Below are 27691 nucleotides of genomic sequence, written 5' to 3'. Positions count from 1 at the left end.
ATCCCTTCATAGCGTTACTGTATAATGTCCCAGCATTCCCAGCAGTATCACCTCTCCAGTCAGCAGCTCAATCATCTTGTAGGTGAGTTCTAGGATCTTCTGGTCATTGATGTCCTCATGTATCGGGGGGTGAGGTGGAGGCCCCGTGATTGGGCTCAGGGGTCTTCCCCATCCCTCAGACACAGGGGCCTGACAGCGCTCACTAGAGGTCTTCTTCACTACTGTGTAATGCTGGTTATGGAGAGACACAGTAATAAATCTCACTCCAGACATTTCCAGAGTCCTCACCTCTCCAGTTCTGTCCATCTGTTATTCCCATAGATAAGAATGATGTAATGTGACGTCATCAGAATCTCTCACCTCTCCAGTAAGCCGGAAGAGGACCTCTAGGGTGAGGTGTAATATCCTCTCCGCCATCTTGTCCCTGTCCATATCCATCCTTCACGGGGCAATCAGGAGAATTCTCTTCTATAGAAGATCTCCACTGAGAGGATCCGATATTGTAGGGTCCTGAATGGGGAGAAGATGACGTTGTAACATCATAGAGAATCCGCTGTAATAATACAATTACTGGAGATACAAGAAATCTCTTTCTCTATAGGGAAAACACTGAGACTATAATAAGATGGAGACGACATTTCCCAGTACAGAGGCCGGAATATCAGCAGAATGTATGTGACAGAGACAGATAGAGCCGCCGCCATTATATCTGAGGAGACGAGAGGAACCTCCCCCGCCCCAAATAGTCTCAGAGCTGAAGGGGTTAATGCCGCCTGCCCCAGTAATGGGGAATCTCCACACACCTCCACCTGCAGAGCCGCACACTAGATATATGGCTGCTCTGTGCTTACAGGACCTGTGATGATGTCACATGGAGGGGAGGAGTCAGGGGTCACATGGTCAGCTCCTCAGTGTATGTTAGTCGTGGTTTCACAGTTGGCGGCGTTGTGATGTAACGATCTGAAGTGATTGTTTCTCCGCGTTGTAGGAAATCCCCATGGATAACGCCATCTCCCCAAACACTGAGGCCAGGATTTCCCGGCTGAGGACGGGGTCTTGAATGTCTCTGGGCCGAGCCTTTGTGCTGATATTCCATGGACTGACGTTTCGGCTCCGGTCCGTAGTGGTGTACAGAAGCTTTGTCTCCGGTCACAATTGAATGCAGAAAGACGTCACCTTCATTCTCGTAACGTGAGAGGATTTCCTGGTAAATGTCCAGTCTGTGGCTTTCATGTCAGACGTCAGCATCCGGGGCAGCCATCGTGCACAGATCTTGCCATAACCAAGCAGAGCAATAATGTGACTACACGTTCCTGTGAAATGACGATTGTGCTTACAATTCCTCTCTGAGTGATACGACCATCATCCTGAGTCTACGTTTTCCATGTGTAACTCCGTGGTTGCTGTCACAGGACGTCCAACTCTTTTTTTGTCACACAAGTCAGACGTTCCCGCCTCACCAACTTTAATCTTACTACTGGCCCAACGACGCACAGTGCACATCAGCGCAATCACCATACACGGCTTGTATTCTCTGATGGATCTCCTTTGGGGTGACACCTTCTGCTGTCAGGAATTCAATGACAGCACGTTGCCTAAATCACATTGACCGATCGTCTGCACAGGGTTCATTCTTTACACTGTAACAACACAACCATTCATTGTAAAGTTTCTCACCAACTGGAGCTGTAGAGGAGAGTCTACTGAACAGTCCAGTACCTGCCCCATACCAGCGCTGCCATCTGTGAGGAGTTATGAAGGTGGAGGCATTACTTTTCATTCAACCCCTGTATTATTGTGTTTTTGGCCTTACAGCCCCATTTCTCTGACCTGCGCTGTGTTATAGATTTGGGGTGTCACCGTAGACGTTTTTCTAGGCCTTTCCCTTAGACCGTGCTCACACTGTTGTATATTTTCTCATGTATCAGACTCTAGTGTGGAGCCGAGTGTCATTCACTATAATTAGATTCCATCATATGCAAGAATCAGATAAAAGTGCGGAGAAGATGGAGAGATTAAAGGGTTTATCCTGTGCTTTTTTAGTAACTATTAGGCTACATAGATACATGTAGGTTGATACCAACTTCTTACCTGCTCTGCTGTGAGCTCCTCTCTCTTTGCACAGAGGTCATGTTACATAGTTGCATAGGTTGAAAAAAGACCTAGGTCCATCTAGTTTAACCTTCCTCCACCAATTTTACATTTTGATATTAAAGGGGTGGTTCACCCATTTTTTTTATTTTCTGTAGGAGTTCTACTGACCTTTTCTAGGCGTTTTCTCCATTGGCTTCTGTTTCCAGTTCTGGCACTGAGCGGCGCTATCCTGCACGCTCAGTGCCTGTCACATGACCCCCTGGAGCTGTGGCCGCCAGCATCCTCTGACGTCCCGGCATTTCCAGGCTCTCAGACAAGACGGGTACGTCAGAGGAGGCTGGCACCACTCAGTTTGAGTGACAGGGCTGTGGGCGGTGACTACCGCACATCACAGCCCAGTATCGAGGGGAGGATCCGGAGGACATCAGTGTGGAGCCGGCGTCCTGCAGATGGTGAGGCACGGGGCGCCAGTGTGCAGTACAGGGGGGAGGGGGTTCTTCAGCTGAATCCCCCCCTGCACGTAAGTATCTGATCACACTCCCCACCCGCCCACTCTGCTGCGATGTCAGGAGAGCGGCCGGTGTCAGGCAGTGTGATCATCTGCTCCTCCCAGCAGCAAGACACTGACAGGCATGTCACCGCTGTGCTCTGCCATCTGTCCTGCTGCATGGGACCAACTGTCTGCACTCTGTCACCTGCACCACAAGTCACAGAGTGGGAACAGTTGGTGACAGAGCACCTCTGCCCCCCCCCCTTCTTTCCCCACTCTCTTCTCTCCCCGCACTCTTCTCTGCCCCCTCTTATCCCTCTCTCCTCTCCCCTCTCTCTTCCCTCACTCTCTAACCCCCCCTCACTCTCTTTTCCTCCCCCCCCCCCTCGCTCTCTTTTCCTCCCCCCCTCGCTCTCTTTTCCTCCCCCCCTCGCTCTCTTTTTCCCCCCTCGCTCTCTTTTCCTCCCCCCCCCCTCGCTCTCTCTCTCTTTTCCCTCGCTCTCTCCTGGCATGGTCAGTACAGAAATCTCTCCATCGTGGAGGGGTGAGAGGGAGTAATAAACATGGAGTCCATACTGTGTCTGTGTATTTATTTCGAATAAAGTTTTTTTCTCTGTGTGGTCTTTTTTTTTTTTTTTAAACCCTTTATTGGAGATTCTTAATGGCCAGGTCAAACTTGGCCTGACATTAAGAATCTCGGGCTTTATACCAGCTGGTAAAACATAGCTGGAATTAACCCCTTATTACCCAGCGTGCCACCTGCCACCAGGGCCACTGGAAGAGTTGGATACAGCGCCAGAAGATGGCGCTTCTATGAAAGCGCCATTTTCCGGGGCAGCTGTGGACTGCAATTCGCAGCGGGGGGCCCAGAAAGTTTGGGCACCCTTCACTGCGGATTCCAATCCCCAGCTGCATAGTTGTACCTGGCTGGACTCAAAAATTCGGCGAAGCCCATGTCATTTTTTTTTTTTAATTATTTCATGAAATTCATGAAATAAAAAAAAAAAGGGCTTCTCTATATTTTGGGTTTCCAGCCGGGTACAAATAGGCAGCTGGGGGTTGGGGGCAGCCCATAGCTGCCTGCTGTACCTGGCTAGCATACAAAAATATGGCGAAGCCCACTTCATTTTTTTAAAAAAGTTTTCAGGCAAAAACCTTTATAAAAAAAAAATGCTTCCCTGGATTTCTATTGCCAGTGAAAGTAACACCAAGCAGCTGGGGTTAGCAGCTAGTAGCTGCTTGGGTTACCCTTAACAATAGAAAATGCAGCGGGAGCCCACAAACAATGTGATTTTTTTTTTTTTTTTTTATTTTTAATGAATTTTTTTTTAAAAAAAAAATCGACATGGGCTTCGCCCATCGAGCACCAGAGCATTTTACTGCTCATATCATCCCAAGTAATCAGATGACTGCAGTGTCTGCCAATTACTTGTTCTGTGTCCCCCTGCATCCATTGCAGCGTGTACGGGCTGTGAGGTCAGCGGAGTTCACTCCAGCACTGGAGTCAGCTGATCTGAACTCAGCTGAACTCCAGCCTGCACACGCTGCGATGGATGCAGGGGGACATAGAACAAGTAAGGTCTAAGCCACACGGCGAGAAAAACAGTGCGAGTGGAGTGCGATCAAACATCGCATTCCACTCGGACCAATATTAGCCTGTGTGTCAGCGCACATGAGCGATTATTTTCTCCGCCCTAATTGGACCGAGAAAACAATCGCAGCATGCTACAACTGTAATGCAAGACTCTCTCTTTTACCCATTCAGGTGTATGTGGTGAGAGAAAAATCGCACTGCACTTGCGGTACATCGGTGGACTACGGAGGAGAGAGGGAGAGAAATCCCTCCCACCCCTCCTCAGTGCTGGCCCACCCCTCAAGTGCCGGTCCGCCCCCGCAGCTGAGGTCTGCTCACAGAGTCGGACCTCAGTCGCAGGGACACACGCATGACACTCAGCTCTGCTGTACTGAGCGTGAGCCAAGTGTAATGCGAGGGGATCGCAGTAATCCCCGTGTGGCCCCAGCCTAATCGGCCGACACTTGAGTCAGCTGATCTGAACTCAGCTGAACTCCTGTACACACAGCCCGCACACGGTCACATGTCACCGGCAGCAGGCAGCGACTGCTGTTAAGGCTACATTCACATGACCGTTCCGTTTTTGCGGGCCACAAAAACCGGTTCTTTTTTTCATGGATGCATCATAGTGGCATCCGTGTGACATCTGCATGCCTTCCGGTTTTTTTGCGGACCGCATAAAACGGAAGCAGCAAGAAAGATAAATAGATGAGTAGATATAGAGATGAATAGATAGATATAGAGACAGAGGGATAGAGGGATAGAGGGATGAATGAATGAATGAATGAATGTATAGATAGATAGATAAGAAATACATATATAATGTCTTACCCCCTGCATATTCTAAGCTGACACCCTTTTGTGACTTTCATGTGGCACTAAGGGGTGCTTAGCCTTGTATTTAGCCAAAAAATAAATAAATAATAAAAAAAAATGACATGCGGTCCCCCTATCTTTTGTAGCCACCTAGGGTAAAGCAAACGGCTGCAGCCTGCAAACCACAGCTGGCAGCTTCACCTTGGCTGGTAATCCAAAACAGAGGGCACCCCATGCTGTTATTTTAAATTAAATAAATAATTTTAAACAAAAAACACGGGGTCCCCCAAAATTGGATCACCAGCCAAGGTAAAGCGGACAGCTGTGGTCTGGTATTCTCAGACTAGGGAGGTTCACAGTTATTGGACACTCCCCAGCCTAAAAATAGCAGGCTGCAGCCGCCCCAGAACTAGCGCATCCATTAAATGTGCCAGTCCTGGTGCTTCGCGCCATCTCATCCCGTTGCCCTGGTGTGGTGGCAAACGGGGTAATATATGGGGTTAATACCAGATGTGTAATGTCACCTGGCATCAAGCCCTGGAGTTAGTGATGTCAGGCGTGTATCAGATACCCGACATCACAAACCCAGGCAGTAATAAAAAAAAAAAAGACAACAAACACATTTTTATTTGAAAAAACACTCCCCAACACATTCCCTCTTTCACCAATTTATTAGAAAGAAAAACAAATCCAGGTCTGGTGTAATCCAAGGGGGTCCCACGATTATCCATACCATAGTCAATGTCCCAGTCAATAAAGAACAGAATGTTCCCTATTTGCTGGGAGAGCCGTGCAGTGACCTGAGCTAACATCAATAGGTCAGCCCAGGTCACTGCAGGGCATGACAAGTGCTGCTATCAGGAGGTTAGCGAGGTATATTACCTGCGATGATCGCTGAACTCCTGACAGCAGCGCTGTCACTGAGTTCAATGACCGCCGCCTTCACAAACCAAGTATCGCAAGCGGCCCGTGACGTCACCACTAGTCACAGTATCGGGTCGACAGCGAGAGGTGATATGACAAGCGGTGGGCATAGAAGGCAGGGACGACCGCTGATGTCAGGAGGGCAGGACTTCATCACCGTAGGTAATGAAATTACTAACCTCTTGACGGTAGCGCTGGTCATCCCCGCGGCTGCTGACACTGCAGTGCGGGCCGCTGCTGACACTGCTGAGCGGGCAGCCGCGGGGCTAGGGCTGGAGCGTGACACTGACTGCACGGGCACCCGACGGAAGTCACATGGAAGTGCTTCCGTGTTGCTTCCGGAAATTTTGCGGACCCATTGACTTGTATTGAGTCACGGTTCGTTATTACGGAACAGAATAGGACATGTTCCATAATAACGGAGCGGACATACGGCATCCGATGTGGTTTTTTTTGTAGGATCGGATGCACATGGAAGTGCTACCGTGCACCATCCGATCCTACACAAAAGACATTGAAAAGATGGTCCTGTCTGTGGGTCCGCAAAAAAACAGGAACTGACCAGGACACACGGAACGGTCATGTGAATGAGCCCACCTGCAGCTATTGCAGCGTGTGCGGGCTGTGAGATCAGGAGTCAGCTGACTCCAGCGCCGGCCGATAAATTCTGTGTCCCGCTGCAGAAGGATCGGATAAAATAACGGTTGCATGCGCTGCACATTTAATCCACAGGATCCGGTCATATGCGGTTTGCAGATGATACGGACGACACACAGATTAGGCAAGAGGGAAAAAAGCAATCTCATCACCCCGTCACTTTTTTTTCCCCAATTATTTTTTTCCCATGTTGCGCAGACTAATAATCATAATTTTTGTACAGACACACACACACACACACACTCTCACACAAACACACTCACACTCACACACAAACACACACACACTCACACACAAACACAAACACACACACACTCACACTCACAAACACACTCACACTATACACACTCACACACACACACACACACACACTGTATATACGCACACATACACTTTCTTCCCCTGGCTGTGCAGAGCTGCTGTATCTGTGATTTCTCTCTGGGCATCAACTGGGAAGAGGCAGGGAGGAGGGTTTGGTCGGAGAGCAGAGTGGGTGTATTAGACACAATGGGTGTGTTAGATAAGCTAGACACCGCCCTAGAGCCACAAAGAGTTCTGGGACTTGTAGGAACTGAACACAGGAAGTCAGAGGAGAGATTAACTCCATCAGAGCTGGAGCCAGCAATGAGCATGTGCTGCTAGTGCACAATAAAAGGTAATTTTGCTGAAAAAACATAATAGATGTGTTGAGGGGCACATATTAGCAAGATTTATCAGAAAAAAAAATAATCAGTTTTGGTAACTGGACAACTTCTTTAAGTCATTTATAACCAACAATGTTGTGTGTACTGAGGAAATCATCCAGCCCTTTTTTAAAAGCTGTTATAGTATCTGCCATTACTACCTCTTGTGGTAGGGCATTCCAGAGTTTGACTGATTTAACTGTAAAGAACCCTTTCCTATTTAGCTGCCGGAATCGCTTTTCTTCCACTCGCAGTGAATGCCCTCTGGTTCTTAGTATTGTCTTTGGAAGGAATAAGTCATGTGCCAGTCCTTTATATTGACCACACATGTATTTATACATATAAATGAGATCTCCTCTGAGACGTCATTTTTCTAAGCTAAACATATCCAACTTTTTCAACCTCTCATCATATGGGAGGCCTTCCATTCCTTGTAATAGTCTAGTTGCCAGCCTTCAAACTGACTCTAACTTCTGTATGTCCTTCTTAAAATGTGGAGCCCAAAACTGGATCCCATATTCCAGATGTGGCCTTACAAGTGATTTATAGAGGGATAACAATACATTGGGATCACGGGATCTAAAATCTCTTTTTATACACCCTAAAATCTTGTTTACTTTAGCAGCTGCTGCTTGACATTGAGTACTGCTGCTCAGCTTATTTGTAATCAGAATACCCAAGTCCTTCTGTTCTTTAGCCCAAGATTACTTCCATTAAAAGTATATGCAGCTATAGGATTACTCCATCCTAAGTGCATTACTTTACATTTATCAACATTAAATCTCATTTGCCAAGTATCTGCCCATTCTGACATCTTATCCATATCGTTTTGTAATATTTTACTATCAAGGTCAGTTTTTAATATCATACATAGTTTGGTGTCATCAGCAAAGACTGACACTTTACTATCAATCCCATCCACAAGGTCATTAATAAAGAGATTAAAAAGGATTGGTCCTAGCACAGATCCCTGCAGTACCCCACTGCTAATTATAGCCCATTTAGAGAATATACTGTGGAGGTCGCCTGAGTTATAGCTTGTTTGTTCTAACGTAATAAGAATATCTGTGTATATAAATAATCAAAATGTAGATGTAGTTGTATAATTATCTGTCTGTCTATGTAGCCATCGCATGGACCTATAGTATAATTCAAAGTTGTATAATCATGAAGGAGTTAACCAAAGATGATGAAGCCAGAATGTGAAGCTGTAAAAAGTGTTATCAGTAATGTTCACACAGAAGGAATGTACGGGAGGGCAGGCAATGTGATGTGAGAAATTGGGGAGTGAAAAGCACTCCTTGTTAGCTTCAAGGTTATTCATGCTTATGGTATAATTGGATCTATCTAATTAAACTAGTTCAGTTGGTATCGCTGACTCAAGGAGAGAGCATGTTGTCTGTGTGTTCTTTGTCTTATATACATTGATATATATTGGCACTGATATACAGCTAATACGGCACCGTCTCTGGATATCCCAAGTGAAGACTCCATTAGCAGTCTTCAACGCAAATTCCTCCCTTGACAGTATGTGCTCCCATCCTGCTATATACCTCATCCTGGTATATGGCCGCATCATGCTATATACCCCATCCTGTCGTGCTATATACTCCACCCTGGCATATGGCCGCATCCTGCTATATACCCCCATCCTGGTATGTGCTCCAATCCTGCTATATACGCCATCATCCTGCTATATACGCCATCATCCTGCTATATACGCCATCATCCTGCTATATACGCCATCATCCTGCTATATACGCCATCATCCTGCTATATACGCCATCATCCTGCTCATATACCCCCATCATCCTGCTCATATACCCCCATCATCCTGCTCATATACCCCCATCCTGCTATATGTCCGGCATCCTATGGTACACAAAAAAATAAAAATAAACGTTTATACTGCACTCACCTTTCCTCGCTCCACGCAGCATGGCTCCTCCTCCCATCTGTGCCGGCAGCGCTGTGTGGAGCCGGAACACGATCCCTGCAGCATCGCAATGTCCTCCTGTCTGCCGGCTCCGGCTGCGTGTGGACACTTGCGCACAGCGATGACGTCATCGCTGTGAGCGCTTCTAGTCTCCACACAGCCTGAGCCGGCAGATGGGAGGACATTGCGATGCTGCAGGGGAACGGTGAGTAGAGTATACTGATTCACTGCACCCCGTGCTGATGATGATACACGAGGGGCAGTGAATACAGCCGCACATGATCACTCCAGGCTGTAGTTGCCAGGGGTGATCATGCGGCCGGCTGTTTACTATGCGCGCACCCCCCGCCCATCATCCCGCCCACCTGTCAGCTTCAGTGCTGAGAGATGATGGGCGGGAGGATGGGCGTGCATATGTAATGAGTGGGCCCACGTGGTCACGGCAGGTGCTGCTACAGCCTGCTCGTGCCCTGATGACCCGCTCCACTGCAGCACCCTCATTCCCCTCAACCACATTCAGACCATAAGACGCACCCCCCACTTTCCCCCAACATTTGGGGGAAAAAAAGTACGTCTTATGGTTCGAAAAATACGGTAGTCTCTTAAGCCTTCCGATCCCACCCACAGGGATGCTTGTGCTAGGAATAGCTTATAGTGTTTTTAATTCCTCGATCACTGCCTAGGTCAATAACAAGCATGTCCTTCTGCTTGAGGGTGCCATTGACTTCGGTCTCGCTAGGGACTTTGTAGGGAAATACGCTACCAGGAACACGGCCACCACCCTGACTAGACCGTTCTACAACTTGTCAGCCTCCCACGTATCCGTAATCCAGGGATGACTCTAGAGGGGGCTTTACACGCAACGATATCGCTAACGATATGTCGTCGGGGTCACGGAATTCGTGACTCACATCCAGCGTCGTTAGTGACGTCGTTGTGTGAGACACCTACGAGCGACCGCTAACGATCAGAAATACTCACCAAATCGTTGATCGTTGACACGTCGTTCATTTTCCAAATGTCGTTGCTCATTCAGGACGCAGGTTGTTTGTCGTTCCTGAGGCAGCATACATTGCTACGTGTGACACCCCGGGAACGACGAACAGCAACGTTCCTGCATCCTCCGGCAATGAGGTGGGCGTGTCGATAATGCGGCTGGTCTCCACCCCTCCACTTCTATTGATGGCCCGCTGTGTGACGTCGCTGTGACGATGCACGAACCTCCCCCTTAAAAATGAGGTTATTCACCACCCACAGCGCCGTCGCTAGGAAGGTAAGTACGTGTGACACGTATGTACTGCCCCGGGCTCGGCTGCGATCGAGCCGCTTGGATCCGGGCTCACTGGTGGGTGGCTCGAACGTCTCTGGACCCGAGGGCCCCGTGGTCCACTTCGATCTGAAAGGAGGGCTGGCGGTTTTAGGGGACGTAGGTGCACGGCCGGAGCCATGTTTGAGTTTGTGACGCCACCCACGGGTTGTGGTGAAGGTGGACACCACCGCTGCTATTGCGGGACACCCGGGGGAGATGTTATGCAGCAAGTTGTTAACCCCTCCGTTGGCAGGGATGGTGGCCCCAGGACCTGTTGGGAGTTGTTTGGTTGGGCGGTGCAGGGAGGTGCGCGGCCGGAGGGCACTGTTGTACTCACGATTAGAAACATACACAAGTCTCTGGTAAACCAAGTTGATGGTGGCCGGTGCCCGCAGCTGGCTGCGTCTGGTCCCCCACCCGGTTGGTGGTCTCTGCCTTTCTCCTGGACCGTGTAGTGTAGCTGTGGACTGCCTGCGCTTCAGGAACGGGAGTCCGCTCCCTGGCTTTGTGTATGTCGGGAGAGCCCTTTTGCCCGCAGACGCTGGCCCGTGGGATCTCTCTGCCTGTGCGATGGCTTTCTATCCCCCTCGTTGGGCTGTTGTCTTCAGTCGGGACTTTGGGTGAGAAAGGACCTACAGTCCAGACCGCAATCAGTTAATTAACCCGGTCCAGTGGCTTCTAAACCTTGTTTCAGGGTCTGAGTACCCCCCTTTGTGCTCCGGTTTCCGATTCGGTTCCCCGGGTCGGTACCGGCGGGCCACTACCCTGTCCACCACGGTTCCACCGAGCCGTCTTCCTGGCACCTGAAGGCTGAGGCCACCGCTTGCCTCCTAGCCAGAGGTACCAGGGCCCCTACCCCGACACCTGTCAGATTATTGCAGACCTGCTACACAGGCCTGCTTCCTCTCTACTCCACTCCTAAAACTCATCTGTCAGACTGCACTGTTTTCCCGCCTCCGGCTCTCTGAACTCCTCAGTGGACGTGGCTAACCGCCTGGCTCCGCCCCCCTGGTGTGTCCATCAAGCCCAGAGAGGAGTGACTAGAGTTTAATGGTTGGCTGATGACACCTTTTTAAGGGACAGGTGTTGTGCTGGGCGCTAACTGTGACTACCTGGCTAGTCCAGGGCATCACTCGTATCGGCGATATTGTGCGCCAATGGCAGCGATTTGTCCGTGACGCACAAACGACGGGGGCGGGTGCTGCATGTAAAGCAGCCTTTAGAGTCAGAAATCAGTCTCAATGTTGGCCTTATCTTTTCTACTTCTCCTTTGGGACTCACCTACCCCTTTCCCTCTAACTTCCATATTTACAGTGTCCTGTCCTCCTCCTCTATTATCCAGCTCTCCGCCAACCCAGGTGCCAAGGATATGATCCTTGGGCTAGTCTGCCACCTGGTGGCGACCCACACACAGTACTATGCATTGAAATACAATATACAGTGGAACCTCGCTTAACGAGTAACCCAGTTAATGAGAATTTCGCTTAACAAGCAAAGCTTTCTGTAAATTTGTAACTCTGTTTACGAGAAAGCTTTGCTGTATGAGCAAAATACTCACTGCACACACTTCCGGTCACGTACATCCACCGCGCTCTGACCCGCTCTTGCAGTCCACACAAACACACACATGCACGCACAAAACACACACAAACATACACGCATGCACACACATACAGTATTGTGCGTGAGAGTTGTGGATTATGTTGGAGATGCACGGGTGTTTGGGTTAGAATCATACACACATAGCACTGCTCAGTACACATCGTACATCGTATCGTGTGTGTTTGTACGTGTGTGGAATGGCACAATAGGGGACCAGGATGGGACATTTACCAAGTTGTGGAATGAATTGTCTGCATTGCAATGATTTCCTATGGGAAATCTTGCTTTGCTGAACGAGTAACTTGGTTACCAAGCACACTCCCAGAACGGATTGTTCTCGTTAACCAAGGTTCCACTGTACTAAACCCCTCAGTGTGCCGCAGTTGTCCAGGGGTGGCCTATCCCCGACTCCTTACAAGCGAATGAACTCAGGTGAGGTCACTGACGTCACCTGAGGTCAAGTTACCTGCAATCACAAGTGGAGGACCGTGGAAACCTCCAGCTGTGGCCACGGCTAACGTAAGTGATGTCACCACTGATCGCTGCTCAGTCTCTGCCTGAACCTCATAGCGGCCAGTCATGTGCCATGATCACGCTGTGACTTTAAATGTAGCAGAGCTGGAATTGTCGTGGGACCTCGTGTGGAAATATGTTGGAGATGCACGGGTGTTTGGGGATTAATAAAGTGGTAAAAGGGGATATCCACTACATACACATCATGCACACACGGCTCTGCTACATACACAGCTCCACTACGTAGAATCATACACACATAGCACTGCTACGTGCACATTGTACACATGCGGCTCTGCTCCATATATGTCATACACACATTTTCAGCAACTTGTGATCAAGACCGATCAGGTCCAAACGTCTTTATTTGAAAGTCGCTCAACAAATCTCCTCACCTGAACTTATCAATAAAGAATTCAATTAAGCAAAGATTCAAATAACAGTGTGAAGGGGTCACATACATACGCAACAGGGGTCACATACATACGCAACAATAGTGTACTATAACCGTCCACGGACACCGCACCTCATCCAGTGTGTGCGAGTTAATATAGGACTACACTGAGGATCTGATCATGTGACCCCTGACTCCTCCCCTCCATGTGACATCATCACAGGTCCTGTAAGCACAGAGCAGCCATATATCTAGTGTGCGGCTCTGCAGGTGGAGGTAGGTGCAGGGTATTATATATCTAGTGTGCGGCTCTGCAGGTGGAGGTAGGTGCAGGGTATTATATATCTAGTGTGCGGCTCTGCAGGTGGAGGTAGGTGCAGGGTATTATATATCCAGTGTGCGGCTCTGCAGGTGGAGGTAGGTGCAGGGTATTATATATCTAGTGTGCGGCTCTGCAGGTGGAGGTAGGTGCAGGGTATTATATATCTAGTGTGCGGCTCTGCAGGTGGAGGTAGGTGCAGGGTATTATATATCTAGTGTGCGGCTCTGCAGGTGGAGGTAGGTGCAGGGTATTATATATCTAGTGTGCGGCTCTGCAGGTGGAGGTAGGTGCAGGGTATTATATATCTAGTGTGCGGCTCTGCAGGTGGAGGTAGGTGCAGGGTATTATATATCTAGTGTGCGGCTCTGCAGGTGGAGGTAGGTGCAGGGTATTATATATCTAGTGTGCGGCTCTGCAGGTGGAGGTAGGTGCAGGGTATTATATATCTAGTGTGCGGCTCTGCAGGTGGAGGTAGGTGCAGGGTATTATATATCTAGTGTGCGGCTCTGCAGGAGGAGGTAGGTGCAGGGTATTATATATCTAGTGTGCGGCTCTGCAGGTGGAGGTAGGTGCAGGGTATTATATATCTAGTGTGCGGCTCTGCAGGTGGAGGTAGGTGCAGGGTATTATATATCTAGTGTGCGGCTCTGCAGGTGGAGGTAGGTGCAGGGTATTATATATCTAGTGTGCGGCTCTGCAGGTGGAGGTAGGTGCAGGGTATTATATATCTAGTGTGCGGCTCTGCAGGTGGAGGTAGGTGCAGGGTATTATATATCTGTGTGCGGCTCTGCAGGTGGAGGCAGGTGCAGGGTATTATATATCTAGTGTGCGGCTCTGCAGGTGGAGGTAGGTGCAGGGTATTATATATCTAGTGTGCGGCTCTGCAGGTGGAGGTAGGTGCAGGGTATTATATATCTAGTGTGCGGCTCTGCAGGTGGAGGTAGGTGCAGGGTATTATATATCTAGTGTGCGGCTCTGCAGGTGGAGGTAGGTGCAGGGTATTATATATCTAGTGTGCGGCTCTGCAGGAGGAGGTAGGTGCACGGTATTATATATCTAGTGTGCGGCTCTGCAGGTGGAGGCAGGTGCAGGGTATTATATATCTAGTGTGCGGCTCTGCAGGTGGAGGCAGGTGCAGGGTATTATATATCTAGTGTGCGGCTCTGCAGGTGGAGGCAGGTGCAGGGTATTATATATCTAGTGTGCGGCTCTGCAGGTGGAGGCAGGTGCAGGGTATTATATATCTAGTGTGCGGCTCTGCAGGTGGAGGCAGGTGCAGGGTATTATATATCTAGTGTGCGGCTCTGCAGGTGGAGGTAGGTGCAGGGTATTATATATCTAGTGTGCGGCTCTGCAGGTGGAGGCAGGTGCAGGGTATTATATATCTAGTGTGCGGCTCTGCAGGTGGAGGCAGGTGCAGGTTATTATATATCTAGTGTGCGGCTCTGCAGGTGGAGGCAGGTGCAGGGTATTATATATCTAGTGTGCGGCTCTGCAGGTGGAGGTAGGTGCAGGGTATTATATATCTAGTGTGCGGCTCTGCAGGTGGAGGCAGGTGCAGGTTATTATATATCTAGTGTGCGGCTCTGCAGGAGGAGGTAGGTGCAGGGTATTATATATCTAGTGTGCGGCTCTGCAGGTGGAGGTAGGTGCAGGGTATTATATATCTAGTGTGCGGCTCTGCAGGTGGAGGTAGGTGCAGGGTATTATATATCTAGTGTGCGGCTCTGCAGGTGGAGGTAGGTGCAGGGTATTATATATCTAGTGTGCGGCTCTGCAGGTGGAGGTAGGTGCAGGGTATTATATATCTAGTGTGCGGCTCTGCAGGTGGAGGTAGGTGCAGGGTATTATATATCTAGTGTGCGGCTCTGCAGGTGGAGGTAGGTGCAGGGTATTATATATCTAGTGTGCGGCTCTGCAGGTGGAGGTGTGTGGAGATTCCCCATTACTGGGGCAGGCGGCATTAACCCCTTCAGCTCTGAGACTTTCTTGGAGTTTTTCTCTCTCTGATTTCTATGAATCGTGAGGTTTTTATTCTTTTTCCTCTGATAGATACAGACGCCCCAACTATGAGAGGCCGGAAGTGAGGAAACCCGTCTGCCCTCAGTCCTCGCCCCTTTCTGCCCTCGGCCCCTTTCTGCCCTCGGCCCCTTTCCGCCCTCGGTCCTCGGCCCCTTTCCACCCTCGGTCCTCGGCCCCTTTCTGCCTTCAGTCCTCGGCCCCTTCCCGCCTTCAGTCCTCGGCCCCTTTCTGCCTTCAGTCCTCGGCCCCTTCCCGCCTTCAGTCCTCGGCCCCTTTCTGCCTTCAGTCCTCGGCCCCTTCCCGCCTTCAGTCCTCGGCCCCTTTCTGTCCCCGGTCTTCGGCCCCTTTCTGCCCCCTACAGTATAATGTTCCCCCAGAATGTTCTCATTATATGTTTCCCCTTATTCTCTCCAGTAATTGTATTATTACAGCGGATTCTTTATGATGTTACATCGTCATCTTCTCCCCATTCAGGTCCCTACAATATCGGATCCTCTCAGTGGAGATCTTCTATAGCAGGGTTCCCCAACTCCAGTCCTCAAGGCCCACCAACAGTGCATGTTTTCTGGATTTGCACTGCTGTTGGAACCAGCACCTGGGCAGGTAATTACATTAACACCTGTGCAATACTAAGGAAATCCCAAAAACCTGCACTGTTGGTGGGCCTTGAGGACTGGAGTTGGGGACCTCTGTTCTATAGAAGAGAATTCTCCTGATTGCCCCGTGAAAGATGGATATGGACAGGGACAAGATGGCGGAGAGGATATTACACCTCACCCTAGAGATCCTCTTCTGGCTTACTGGAGAGGTGAGAGATTCTGATGACGTCACATTACATCATTCTTATCTATGGGAATAACAGATGGACAGAACTGGAGAGGTGAGGACTCTGGAAATGTCTGGAGTGAGATTTATTACTGTGTCTCTCCATAACCAGGATTACACAGTAGTGAAGAAGACCTCTAGTGAGCGCTGTCAGGCCCCTGTGTCTGAGGGATGGGGAAGACCCCTGAGCCCAATCACGGAGCCTCCACCTCACCCCCCGATACATGAGGACATCAATGACCAGAAGATCCTAGAACTCACCTACAAGATGATTGAGCTGCTGACTGGAGAGGTGACACTGCTGGGAATGCTGGGACATTATACAGTAACGCTATGAAGGGATCGGGGGTGACGGTATCATTGTATGTGTCAGGTTCCTATAAGGTGTCAGGACATCACCGTCTATTTCTCCATGGAGGAGTGGGAGTATTTAGAAGGACACAAAGATCTGTACAAGGACGTCATGATGGAGGATCCCCAGCTCCTCACATCACCAGGTAATAGACAGGACTAAATACACACGGCCTATAATTATCTGTATGTAAGGAATGAATTCAGTCCCTGTATGTGTCTCCTCCAGTTCTATCCAGTAAGAGGACAACACCAGAGAGATGTCCCCGTCCTCTTCTCCCACAGGACTGTAAACAAGAAGATCCCGATGTTCCTCAGGATGTGTCTCCTCCAGCTCTATCCAGTAAGAGGACAACACCAGAGAGATGTCCCCGTCCTCTTCTCCCACAGGACTGTAAACAAGAAGATCCCGATGTTCCTCAGGATCATCAGGTAGATGGAGAGAAGGTGCCATGAAATCCCCCTATGATGTGTAGACGGCTGTGAAGGTCTTGTGCTCAGTCTTGTTTTATCCTCCAGTATTATATGTGTTATACTTGTGTAATGAGAGCGGTGGAGATGACAGGATTAGAGCTGATCATAGATGGGACTTCTCCATCTGTCTGTGACTTGTACAATATTTGTTTCAGGGTGAAGATCTGCCCCATATTAATACTACAGAGACATATGTGAGGGGTGATGAGCGGAGTAAAGAGGAGATTCCTACAGATAACCGCCCAGGTGAGTAGTGACCACTAAATGCAGAGAAGTCACAGATTCTTCTTAGTCACTGGCTGTTGCTGCTTTATCGGGGTTGTAGTCCGGCCATATCAAATGGTCCCCATTCTGCTGCTAGACCACCACATGCGCCTCCACACAAAACTGTCCCGATTATTTTGGGCATTGGACGCTCTTCTGTTGGAGTGAGATCTGTATCAGCCAGATCTTACAGGTAGGATCCACCCTATCCCCTGAAATTAGAAGACATTGACCCTTAGCTGCCCAGATCTGTAATCTGTAAAGCCAAATGACAGTGTACGCATAATGCGCAGACAACTTAGAAATCATGGGAAGAAGAATCTAATCTGTATGGTGGACGCCTATGAGAAAGCGGAGGGTAATGATGCTGGTGACATCGTAGATTCTTAGTTTGGTGCCGTGTTCACCAGGTGAATAAAGATTGATTGCTCTCAGTGGGAGAAACTAAATAATAATCTTGTAGCTGATGAGACCTCAGTAGTCTGGAAAGCTTGCTTTATAACATAATTTATTATATCTTTATTCTTCATTAATAAGTATCATAACTACAAGATTCTTATTGTTTCTCCAACTAAGAGCAATGACTCCATCTTCCTAGAATCTCGGCCTCTTATTGATGGATCTTCCTTCTCTCCCTTCTGATGAATGTGCTGATAGGGGCGTTTTTATCCAAAGTTCAGCACAGGGTAAAGGCCACTTCACACATAACGAGATCGCTAACGACATCGTTGTTACGTCACAGTTTCTGTGACGAAACAACGACTTTACCAGCGATCTCGTTATGTTTGACATGCACCAACGATCCGCCCCCTGCTGTGAGATCGTTGGTCGTTGCTGAATGTCCTGGGCCATTTTTGGCTTGTTGGAGTCCTGTTGGGCCGGATGGATCTGTATGTTTGACACCTACCAACGATCTCATTAACGGCCTAGATGAGAACTTAAAGTGTGACACGTAGGCGTGTAGTTGCGTCACCTTTTCTGCGCCCACTCTGCACCGATTAGTTGGGCAGAGAACAGTACTGCGTTCTGATTGGGTATCGCTTCATGCTTCGTTCCTTTTTGAGCCTTGCTTTGAGGATAGAACCTGCGACTACACCCAGATTCATTGGTACTTTGTTCCCGATTGCTTGCTTGCTTTTCAGATTGAAGCTGAAGTCGCAGGTTCTATCCTCAAAGCAAGGCTCAAAAAGGGACAAAGGATGAAGCGATACAAAGTTGCGTTCTAGGCCGGCCGCCTTATCAGAACGCAGTATTGGCCAGCAATCGGAGCGGAGGGGTGTGGAAAAGGCAACGCATATGCACGCCTACGTGGCTTACAGCGTCAAACACTACACCCCTATTCTAGGTCAGATTCGTTACATAGCTGCTGTGTGACAGGGTCCCATCGACCAACGAGATCGTTATACAGGTCGCGACATCGTTACTAAAGTTGTTGGGAAAATGACTGTGTGACATCTCACCAACGATCTCACCAACGATTTAACAACGATCCGGAAACTGTGACGTAGTAACGATCTCGTTAACTATCTCGTTATGTGTGACTGGACCTTAACTGTAACATATGAGGGATGTTAGGATTATCCCACAGTGGGTACATGGAGGGGGAGTTGGAAGTTTCGCCCTCAACATTTTGTCCCCAGCAGTTCGCCCCCAGGTACACTTCGCACCCGAACATTTCACCCCCAGCAGTTCGCCCCCGGATGTTTTGCCCCCGGATGTTTTGCCCCCAGCAGTTTGCCCCCAGGATGTTTCGCCCATTTCGCCCCCGCACATTTCGCCAACAGCAGTTCGCCCATGGATATTTCGCCCCCAGATGTTTCGGCCACAAATTAGGCAGGGAGTTTCGGCCTTGTGTTTTAGCCCTAAGACCTCTTTCACAGTAGGCACTTACCCAAGTGCTAAGCACTGGAAAATTGCTAAGAAGATTGCCAATTTTGAATATATAAGTCAATGGCTAGAAAAGCGAGGTGTTGTTTCGGCCAGCTCTTTTTTTTAATTTTATTACAGGAGCTATTTTTGAGCACTTAGCGTTCATCAATAGCCTGTATCTTAAGGGTCATTACCGAGAGCGCTCACAAAAGCGCTCTCAAAAATGACAGTAAAGCAAGTGCTTTGGAGTTCTAAAACAGTGGCAGCATCAGGGTGCTGTCACACTTCCGCTACATATGCACTACAGGCCGCCCGTTCGCTTCTGTAATGCCGCCGTTCCGCTAACCTGCAGCGGAACGAAAAGAAGAAAATGCTCTTCTTTTTGTTCTGACACTGATAGCGGAATGCGGCATTACGAAAGCGAACGGGCGACTGCAGATCACGGAACCCAGCCGTTCACTTCTATAGGCAATGCAAGCGGAATGCCAGCATTCCGCCAGCATTGCCCCGGGGTCAGCTGGATGTCAGATCCAGAGCTGAGTGACCTCTGCCGGCCCCAAACACAAGTGTGAAACCACTCTAAAATTACAGTGTGCAAGGGGCCTAAAATCAAAACAATTTTGAACTTTTACCTGGCTCAGCACTGACCTGCTTTGTTGCAAGTTTTGTTGCAGATGTAACAAGTAGCAGGTCAGATGTCCTGCAAGTTACATTAGACTAGCTTTTATTCCATCTGTACATCAGAATATAGCAGTGTCTGAAATCTCCACAAAGAGAGAAGTGTACTGTCACAAAAAATCAGTCAGCTTCCACAGCAATTCACTTTCTACAACTATGAATTCAGTTCTGTTAGGTTGACCCCTAAATAGGTCCCAACTGTTGCCAGCGATGACCGAATGTGGAGAGGGTCCCAGTCGCCCCCTCAGCTTCTTTCAACCTTAATGAGATACAGACAGAGACTGGTATCTGCACATAAAGCAAGAGTGTGCGCTCTGAACTGAATTGAAGTTTATTACACATACAGGTTTTTATCAAGCTAATTTGGGCGTAGCTGTTTCGTGTGCATAAGCGTAAGTTTCGTTTCTCGGCAAAGCGTAGTTCATGGTTTCGATAATTAATTTGTCCTTGGCTCTTGCCCACCCATCTAGAGCGTAGATGGGTCAGTTTGTACTTCTTGGAAATGGCGTGGGTGACTACTCAAGTTTAGTTAACTCTTTCCTCACAATCCCCCCTTTGGCGTGCGTGATGGGACTGGATCCTATTGAGAAGCTGGAATAGCAGGCTGGTCACCGGATGCTGTCCAAGCCGCGGGTTGCCTGGGGTTGTGAAGTCTTCAAATCCACATCCGTCCTCCGGGTAATGAGCCTCCATACCTCCCAACAAGAGTCCCATAGAATCACTTTGGCGTATTATGATGTGAAAGAGTAGAAAAGCGTTTATGTTAGAAATTTCATATTGGCGCTGAATAATTACTATCTTTGCATTTTTTCACGCAGCAGGAAAACAGAGCCATTAACAATTTAAATACTACATAGGCCACTAATAGACAGAGTAGCACTTGGAATACTGATTGCAGTATCCCCATTAACCATCCTCCTATTCCCTTACACCAGTTTGCGGAGTTGAACATTGAAAATGTATCGCTCCACCATGCATCCGAGCTCCTGATCATGTTTTGATGGCCACTCCCTGGTAAACATGTCCCCCATCCTGATATATATTTCCTACATTCTGGTATATTTGTCCCCATCATGGCCCCATCCTGGTAAATATACCTCATCCTGGTAAATGTCTTCCATCCTGGTAAATGTTCACCCATGCTGGTAAATGTACCCCATCCTGACATATTGCCCGTCCTTGTAAATGTTCCCCCATCCTGGCATGTACCCCATTCCTGGTAAATGTCCTCCATCCTGGTAAATGTTCCCAATCCTAGCATGTACCCCTTCCTGGTAAATGTTCCCCTTCCTGGTAAATGTACCCTATTGTGGTATGTTTCCTCCATCCTGGCATGCATGTTTCCTCCATCCTGGCATGCATGTTTCCTCCATCCTGGCATGCATGTTTCCTCCATCCTGGCATGCATGTTTCCTCCATCCTGGCATGCATGTTTCCTCCATTCTGGCATGCATGTTTCCTCCATCCTGACATGCATGTTTCCTCCATCCTGGCATGCATGTTTCCCCCCATCCTGGTATGCATGTTTCCTCCATCCTGGCATGCATGTTTCCCCCCATCCTGGTATGCATGTTTCCCCCCATCCTGGTATGCATGTTTCCCCCCATCCTGGCATGCATGTTTCCCCCCATCCTGGCATGCATGTTTCCCCCCATCCTGGCATGCATGTTTCCCCCCATCCTGGCATGCATGTTTCCTCCATCCTGGCATGCATGTTTCCTCCATCCTGGCATGCATGTTTCCTCCATCCTGGCATGCATGTTTCCTCCATCTTGGCATGCATGTTTCCCCATCCTGGCATGCATTGTTCCCCATCCTGGCATGCATTGTTCCCCATCCTGGCATGCATGTCACCCCCCCATGCTGGCATATGCGGTCCCCCACCCCCACCCCATGATGGCATGTGCGTACCCCCACCCCATGCTGTCATGTGCGTTCCCCCACCCCCACCCCATGCTGTCATGTGCGTTCTCCCACCCCCACCCCATGCTGTCATGTGCGTTCTCCCACCCCCACCCCATGCTGTCATGTGCGTTCCCCCTCCCCCCATGCTGGCATGTGCGTTCTCCCACCCCCACCCCATGCTGGCATGTGTGTTTTCCCCCCCCCCCCACGCCATGCTGGCGCTGGCACTGGGCCCCCCATCCCCACCTTGGCACAGCCGCACACGCGTTATAAAAAAAAAGCAACACACAACTCACCTTCCTGCACCCGCTCCCCCGCTGTGCGCCGCTGGGTCCTCAGTTCCCACGTGGCCAGAAGACGTCATTACGCCGGCGCCGCTCACTGACGCTCCTCCGTCTCCTAGGCAACACACCTGCAGCCTGGGGGAGGAGGAGTGTCAGAGCGAGGAGAAATGTCTCCTCCGCTCCAACACAGTTTTGATCTGCCGGTGCGACTGCACCAGCAGATCAAACCGGCAGGATCAGGCGACAGTACGTGTGCCAGCAGAATGGGCTCTGCGTGCCCCTGGTGGCACGCGTGCCATAGGTTCGCCATCACTGTCCTAGAGGTACCCTTCTTCCTTTACAGTCTATCTTAGGAGATCATCCTGCATCGGCCCAACATGTCTTTGAATACATTCAGCAAAAACACTTTCTTCAGGCTTGTAGATAAAACTGTCTTTTAGCGCCCTCTCTCAGGGTTCGAGGAACTGTGTATTGCCCCTTCAATGCCGTCACACACTACCTCGATCATCTATGCGCTTTTGACTGCGGAGCTATAGGGAACTAGCCCCCCGCCCACCTCCCCCCTCCTATTGTAGGGCCTGGAGAGCCCTACAATATTGTTGGGAGCTGGAGCTCAATAGCACGTTTACACAAAACCAATGTGATGTGTTTCTTTTTGTCTCACAAATCCATAATGGCAACAAAATCTCAAAAGACGAGCTTCAACATTGCCTCCAGGTGGTACCGTGATCCAGTGGCCTTGCAGAGGTGGTTCCCAGGGGTGTCTAGTCTGTGCTTGAAATGTGAATTGGAGGAGGGGACAATGACCCACATCTGGTTGTCGTGTCAGATTCTGAAGGCCTTCTAGAAGGGTGTGCTCAAGGTGGTGAAAGCTGTAACAGATGTCTCAGAACCAGCCTCACTAGAGGCGGTGCTCCTCTTCATGTTCCCAATGTCGAAGCTGGCATATAAAAAATCTATATTACGACATATGCTACAAGAAGGCAAAACAAGAATTCCCCCGTGATTGGCGATCCACTGAACCCCCTCCCCCCACTTGAGGAATGGTTTTCAGAGATCTCCCTGTCCCATCGTATGGAGACATTGGTAGCCCAGTCTCATCAGGAGTAGTGTTCTGTTACAACCAAATGGTTCCATTGGGAGGCCTTCCTCTCCTCTCCAGTGTAACAGACGGTACTAAGATAGCGGAGAAATAAGTGCCCTGATTTCTATGCCCCTATTGGCGGTTCCCTGTATTAATGTCAGTAGATTCCCATGCTCAGAGTTCCTCTATCCCTTCTTCTTTCTTTCTAGGTTTGATTCCTCCCTTCTTTCTTCACTCTTTTTTTCTTCTAATTCTCTTTCCTTGCAAGTTATCTCTAAAAGGTTTATGTCTATTTTCATTCACTCAACTTTGTATATTCATGAAGGCTTCATGCAACATGTAAATGAGTGTTTGCTTTCTTTGAAAATCAATAAAAATGTATAAAAATGCATGAAAATACGCTACGTGGGCACATAGCCTAATACTGCAGGACACTTCATTATAGAGAGCAGACACCCCACAAAAGAGAGAAGAAAGAAGACCCACAATCAAACTCAATAAATGCCAAACGGGAGGATCTGCAGAACGTACAGACACATCAGATCACACACACACACACACACACACACACACACACACACACACACACACACACACACACACCACATCCGGCGATACTGATTGCATCTGGCCGGCAGACAGTCCTGAGATGCAGTGCAGTGAAGCGTGAGGACCTGTGGTGGAACACATGGAGGACCCACAGGTCCTTGTGTGTTGCCCAGGGAATGGGGTACTCAGTCCCGGGAGGTGTATCACTGGGGAATGTCACTTTGGTGGCCGTTGGCTGGTCCCGTGCCCTGGGGGCTTTTTAAAAGGGGAATATTTACAGGGAAAATTAGTCATTAGCGTGACGCCACCTGCGGGTTGCAGTTAGGACGATGGAACCGCCGCTGCTGGGTTGGCTATCCCTAGGGCTGGTGGCAATGGCAGCTGTGGTGGTAGGCCCTCCGCAGGTAGGGCTTAGCCCAGGGAGCTATATGGTAGACGCGCCGGAGTAAAGGAGTCTACACCGGGGTTGTAATTCACAGTCTCTGCTCACTCTTGGACCCTTGAACAGCTGGTTCAGGTCCCTGTATTTCCAGTGCCAGCTTGATGACTCATTTGCTCTGTTCCCGGCACCCTCACTGTGTTTTGGGTCCCCGTACCTTGAAGCGTTTTGGGGGCCAACTGTCCCTTAGGCTATGTGCCCACGCTACAGGATTTACCGCGGATTTTGCCGCGGATTTACCGCGGATTTGCCGAAAATCTGCAGCAGCACTTCCAAGCCATTTCAATGGCATTTTGGAAATGCTGTGCCCATGCTGCGGATTTTTCCGCGGCGGATTTGCCGCGGATTTTGATGCGGAAAAATCTGCAGCATGTCAATTGTTTGGTGCAGATTTGGTGTAGATTTTTGGCTTTGAATGGGAAAAAAAAAAAAAAAAAAAAATCCGCATCAAAATCCGCGGTAAATCCGCGGCAAATCCGCGGGTGCGGATTTGCCGCGAAAGTCGCGGATTTTCAGGCAAAAAAATCCGCAGGGACATTCTAGCGTGGGCACATAGCCTTATTGTGCCAGTCTCCTTGTCCATATGGCGGGCAGTGTGGATCCTGTAGGGCTGGTCTGTGTCCTGAACCCTGATCCTTGCTTTACTGCTGGTGCCCCTGGATCTGTGGGGCAGTGAGGTCCGTAAAGGTCCCCTCACTGTGCAGGTATTTGCCAGGCCGTATGAAACTATCGCCTTACCTAGGGATCTGTGCCCCGTCGGTGCTCTGGTCCCAGCGGTACTCTAGTGTACCCGCCCAGGCAACCACTCTCCTACACTTGCGCACCATTGCACTGTGTCCCAGGATTCTCTGCTTGCCAGAAACAATCAGTATCTCTGGATGAGGTGAATGTGCGTGTGTGCGCGCGATGTGTGTATGTGAGTGTCTGCCAGAGCAGGGAAGGACCACACAGAGCATACCTGCTGGGAGCACATGCTGAAGATCACAAGAGGACCTGGGAGCCACGCAGACGTCCGGAATCCGAAAAGTATAATTCTCATGGGAAGGTGGGGGTCTGTTTTTTTTTTTTTTTTCGTTTTTTTTTTTTTTTTTTTAGTTTTTTTTTGGGGGGGGTGGGGGGGATTTCCCCAACGGAGAATAAGCCGTAAGATGGAAATGAGCCCTAGTGCATTATTCAGGGCAAAGACAAATATAACAGTGTCATATTTTTGGGAAAACATGGTATTTTGACTCTACAAGCAGTTTCTGGAAATTAGCATGGAGTAGATGTTGCATAGTGAAAATAGTAAATATGTCATTTTATTGCCCAATACATAGTGCCCGGCTTGTGCTCCAGGAGACACGCGAACTGTAAATATTTATGTGGTTTCTTCCCTGTGGAAATGACAAACATGTAGATACTAACAGTGTTTGGGCCACTACAAGGCTGAGAAGCATCGAGGACATTTGGCTTTGAGAGGACAGATTTTGCTGGATAGGATTATGAGGCCATATCTCTTTTCAATAGTCTTTCCGATACAACCAATGTGAAAAAACTCTGTTTTTCCACTGATGGAATAGTAATTTTTTGGTAAAAATTTGGCCTAGAAAACATTATTTGGTGGATTATTATTTCAATATTTGGGAGGCAAAATTAACAAAAAGGGTTGAACATCATAGTCTACTGGTTCCTGCTCTGATGTCCACTGTTAGATTGTTAATGATTTTTGTTTCAGTAAATTATCATACTTTGCTAAATAACTCACAATATCTTCAGCTATTTTACAAATTATATACTTACATTTTTTTATATATTATTAAAAACAATTTTTATTCTTGCCAGATGTCTGTACCAGGAGATCAGAAACACAACTGACATCTTCAACTTTTACATCAGATGACCTTAACATCATACAAGATATAACTGAAGTGAATGCCATTATTCCAGATATACCATCTTCCCTTCACAGCAAAGATCTATCATCTGATTGTTTTAAACAAGTCTTACCTTCTGATTCATCACAGACTATTAAGAAAAATGAATGTGGCAAAAGGATCATTATAAATCAAGGTGCTCTTACAGCAAAGAAGCCATTTTTAACTATAGAATTTAAAAAAATCCATCAAAAAATTCACACATGGGATATAGGAGTTTCTTCAGAGTCTGATAGTTACCAGAGAACTCCCACAGGGGAGAAGAAATATTCATGTTCAGAATGTGGGAAATGTTATTTACAGAAATCAGTTTTTGTTGGACATCAGAGAACTCACACGGGGGAGAAGCCATTTTCATGTTCAAAATGTGGGAAACATTTTACCTGGAAATCAAATCTTGTTAATCATGAAAAAATTCACACAGGTGAAAAGCCATATTCATGTACAGAATGTGGGAAATGTTTTAGAGATAAGTCAAGTCTTGTTGATCACCAGAAACGTCACACAGGGGAAAAGCCTTTTTGTTGTTCAGAATGTGGAAAATGTTTTGCAGGTAAATCAAATCTTACCACACATCACAGAACTCACACAGGTGAGAAGCCATATTCATGTTCAGAATGTGGGAAATGTTTTACAACTAGATCACAAGTTGTTAGACACCAGAGACTTCACACAGGTGAGAAGCCATACTCCTGTTCAGAATGTGGGAAATGTTTTACACAGAAATGTCATCTTGTTATTCACCAAGAAATTCACACAGTGAAGCCATTTTAACCCCTTCACGACTGGCCAATTTTGCATTTTCCGTTTTTTTGTTTTTTTTCGCGATTCTTCTTCCGATAGTCGTAACTTTTTTTTATTTTTCAGTCAATATGGTCATGTGAGGTCTCTTTTTTGCAGAATAAGTAGTATTTTTAAATAAAACCATAAGTTTTACCATGTAGTGTACTGGAAAATGGAAAAAAAAATTCCAAATGCGGAAAAATTGCAAAAAAAGTGCAATAGCATTATTGTTTTTGAGATATTTTATTCACACTGTTTACTATATGGTAACACTGATGTGTCGGTGTGATGCCTTAGGTAGGTGCGAGTTCGTAGACACCAAACATATATAGCTTTACTTTTATCTAAGGGGTTAAAAAAAAAATCTAAAGTTTTTTCGAAAAAAGTGGTGTACGTTTTATGCCATATTCCGTGACCCGTAGCGTTCTCAATTTTTGGGATCTATGGCTCAGTTACTGCTTATTTTGTGCGTCTCAGGCTGACGTTTTTAACGGTACTACTTTTGCACAGATGCTACGTTTTGATTGCCTGTTATTGCATTTAGCGCAAAATTTGTAGCGACCAAACAATTTAATTTTGGCGTTTGGAATTTTTTGCCCGCTACACAGTTTACCGATCAGATTAAGTGATTTTATATTTTGATAGATCGTGCGTTTCTGAACACAGTGATACGAAATGTGTGTATAATTTTTTTTTTTTTTTTTTTTTTTTACCCCTTAATTTTCAAAGGGGCGAAAGGAAGGTGATTTGATTGTTTAGGTTTTTTTATTTTTTTAAACTTATTTTATTTTACTAGGTCCCCTAGGGGACTCTATGGATCAGCAATCTGATCACTTCCATATCTGCTGTTCACAGCTACACAGCTGTGAACACCGGATATGCTCATTTCCTGTCTCACCCAGCCCTCAGCCGGGTGAAACAGTAAGTGAGTCACGTGA

The 27691-nt window shown here is 48.0% G+C and overlaps 2 protein-coding genes across 2 annotated transcripts in view; one reads left to right on the top strand and one right to left on the bottom strand.

The window, feature by feature from the left end:
• Positions 1-469, bottom strand: part of LOC142259225 (uncharacterized) — a 65391-nt gene extending 64922 nt beyond the window's left edge. Inside the window, 2 exon segments of the mRNA XM_075331715.1 lie at positions 52-231; positions 361-469. Of these exon segments, the coding sequence (XP_075187830.1) occupies positions 52-231; positions 361-438 (258 nt within the window). The 5' untranslated portion in view covers positions 439-469.
• Positions 470-10407: 9938 nt separating this feature from the next.
• Positions 10408-27691, top strand: part of LOC142259247 (uncharacterized) — a 105045-nt gene continuing 87761 nt past the window's right edge. The window contains 6 exon segments of the mRNA XM_075331728.1: positions 10408-10446; positions 16273-16452; positions 16534-16657; positions 16846-16943; positions 17141-17231; positions 25879-26646. Of these exon segments, the coding sequence (XP_075187843.1) occupies positions 10408-10446; positions 16273-16452; positions 16534-16657; positions 16846-16943; positions 17141-17231; positions 25879-26646 (1300 nt within the window).

This window comes from Anomaloglossus baeobatrachus (assembly GCF_048569485.1).
Source record: "Anomaloglossus baeobatrachus isolate aAnoBae1 chromosome 5 unlocalized genomic scaffold, aAnoBae1.hap1 SUPER_5_unloc_4, whole genome shotgun sequence".
Classification (NCBI taxonomy): domain Eukaryota; kingdom Metazoa; phylum Chordata; class Amphibia; order Anura; family Aromobatidae; genus Anomaloglossus; species Anomaloglossus baeobatrachus.
Note: the sequence above shows the minus strand (reverse complement) of the source record. Positions and strands in the feature narration are given on the sequence as shown.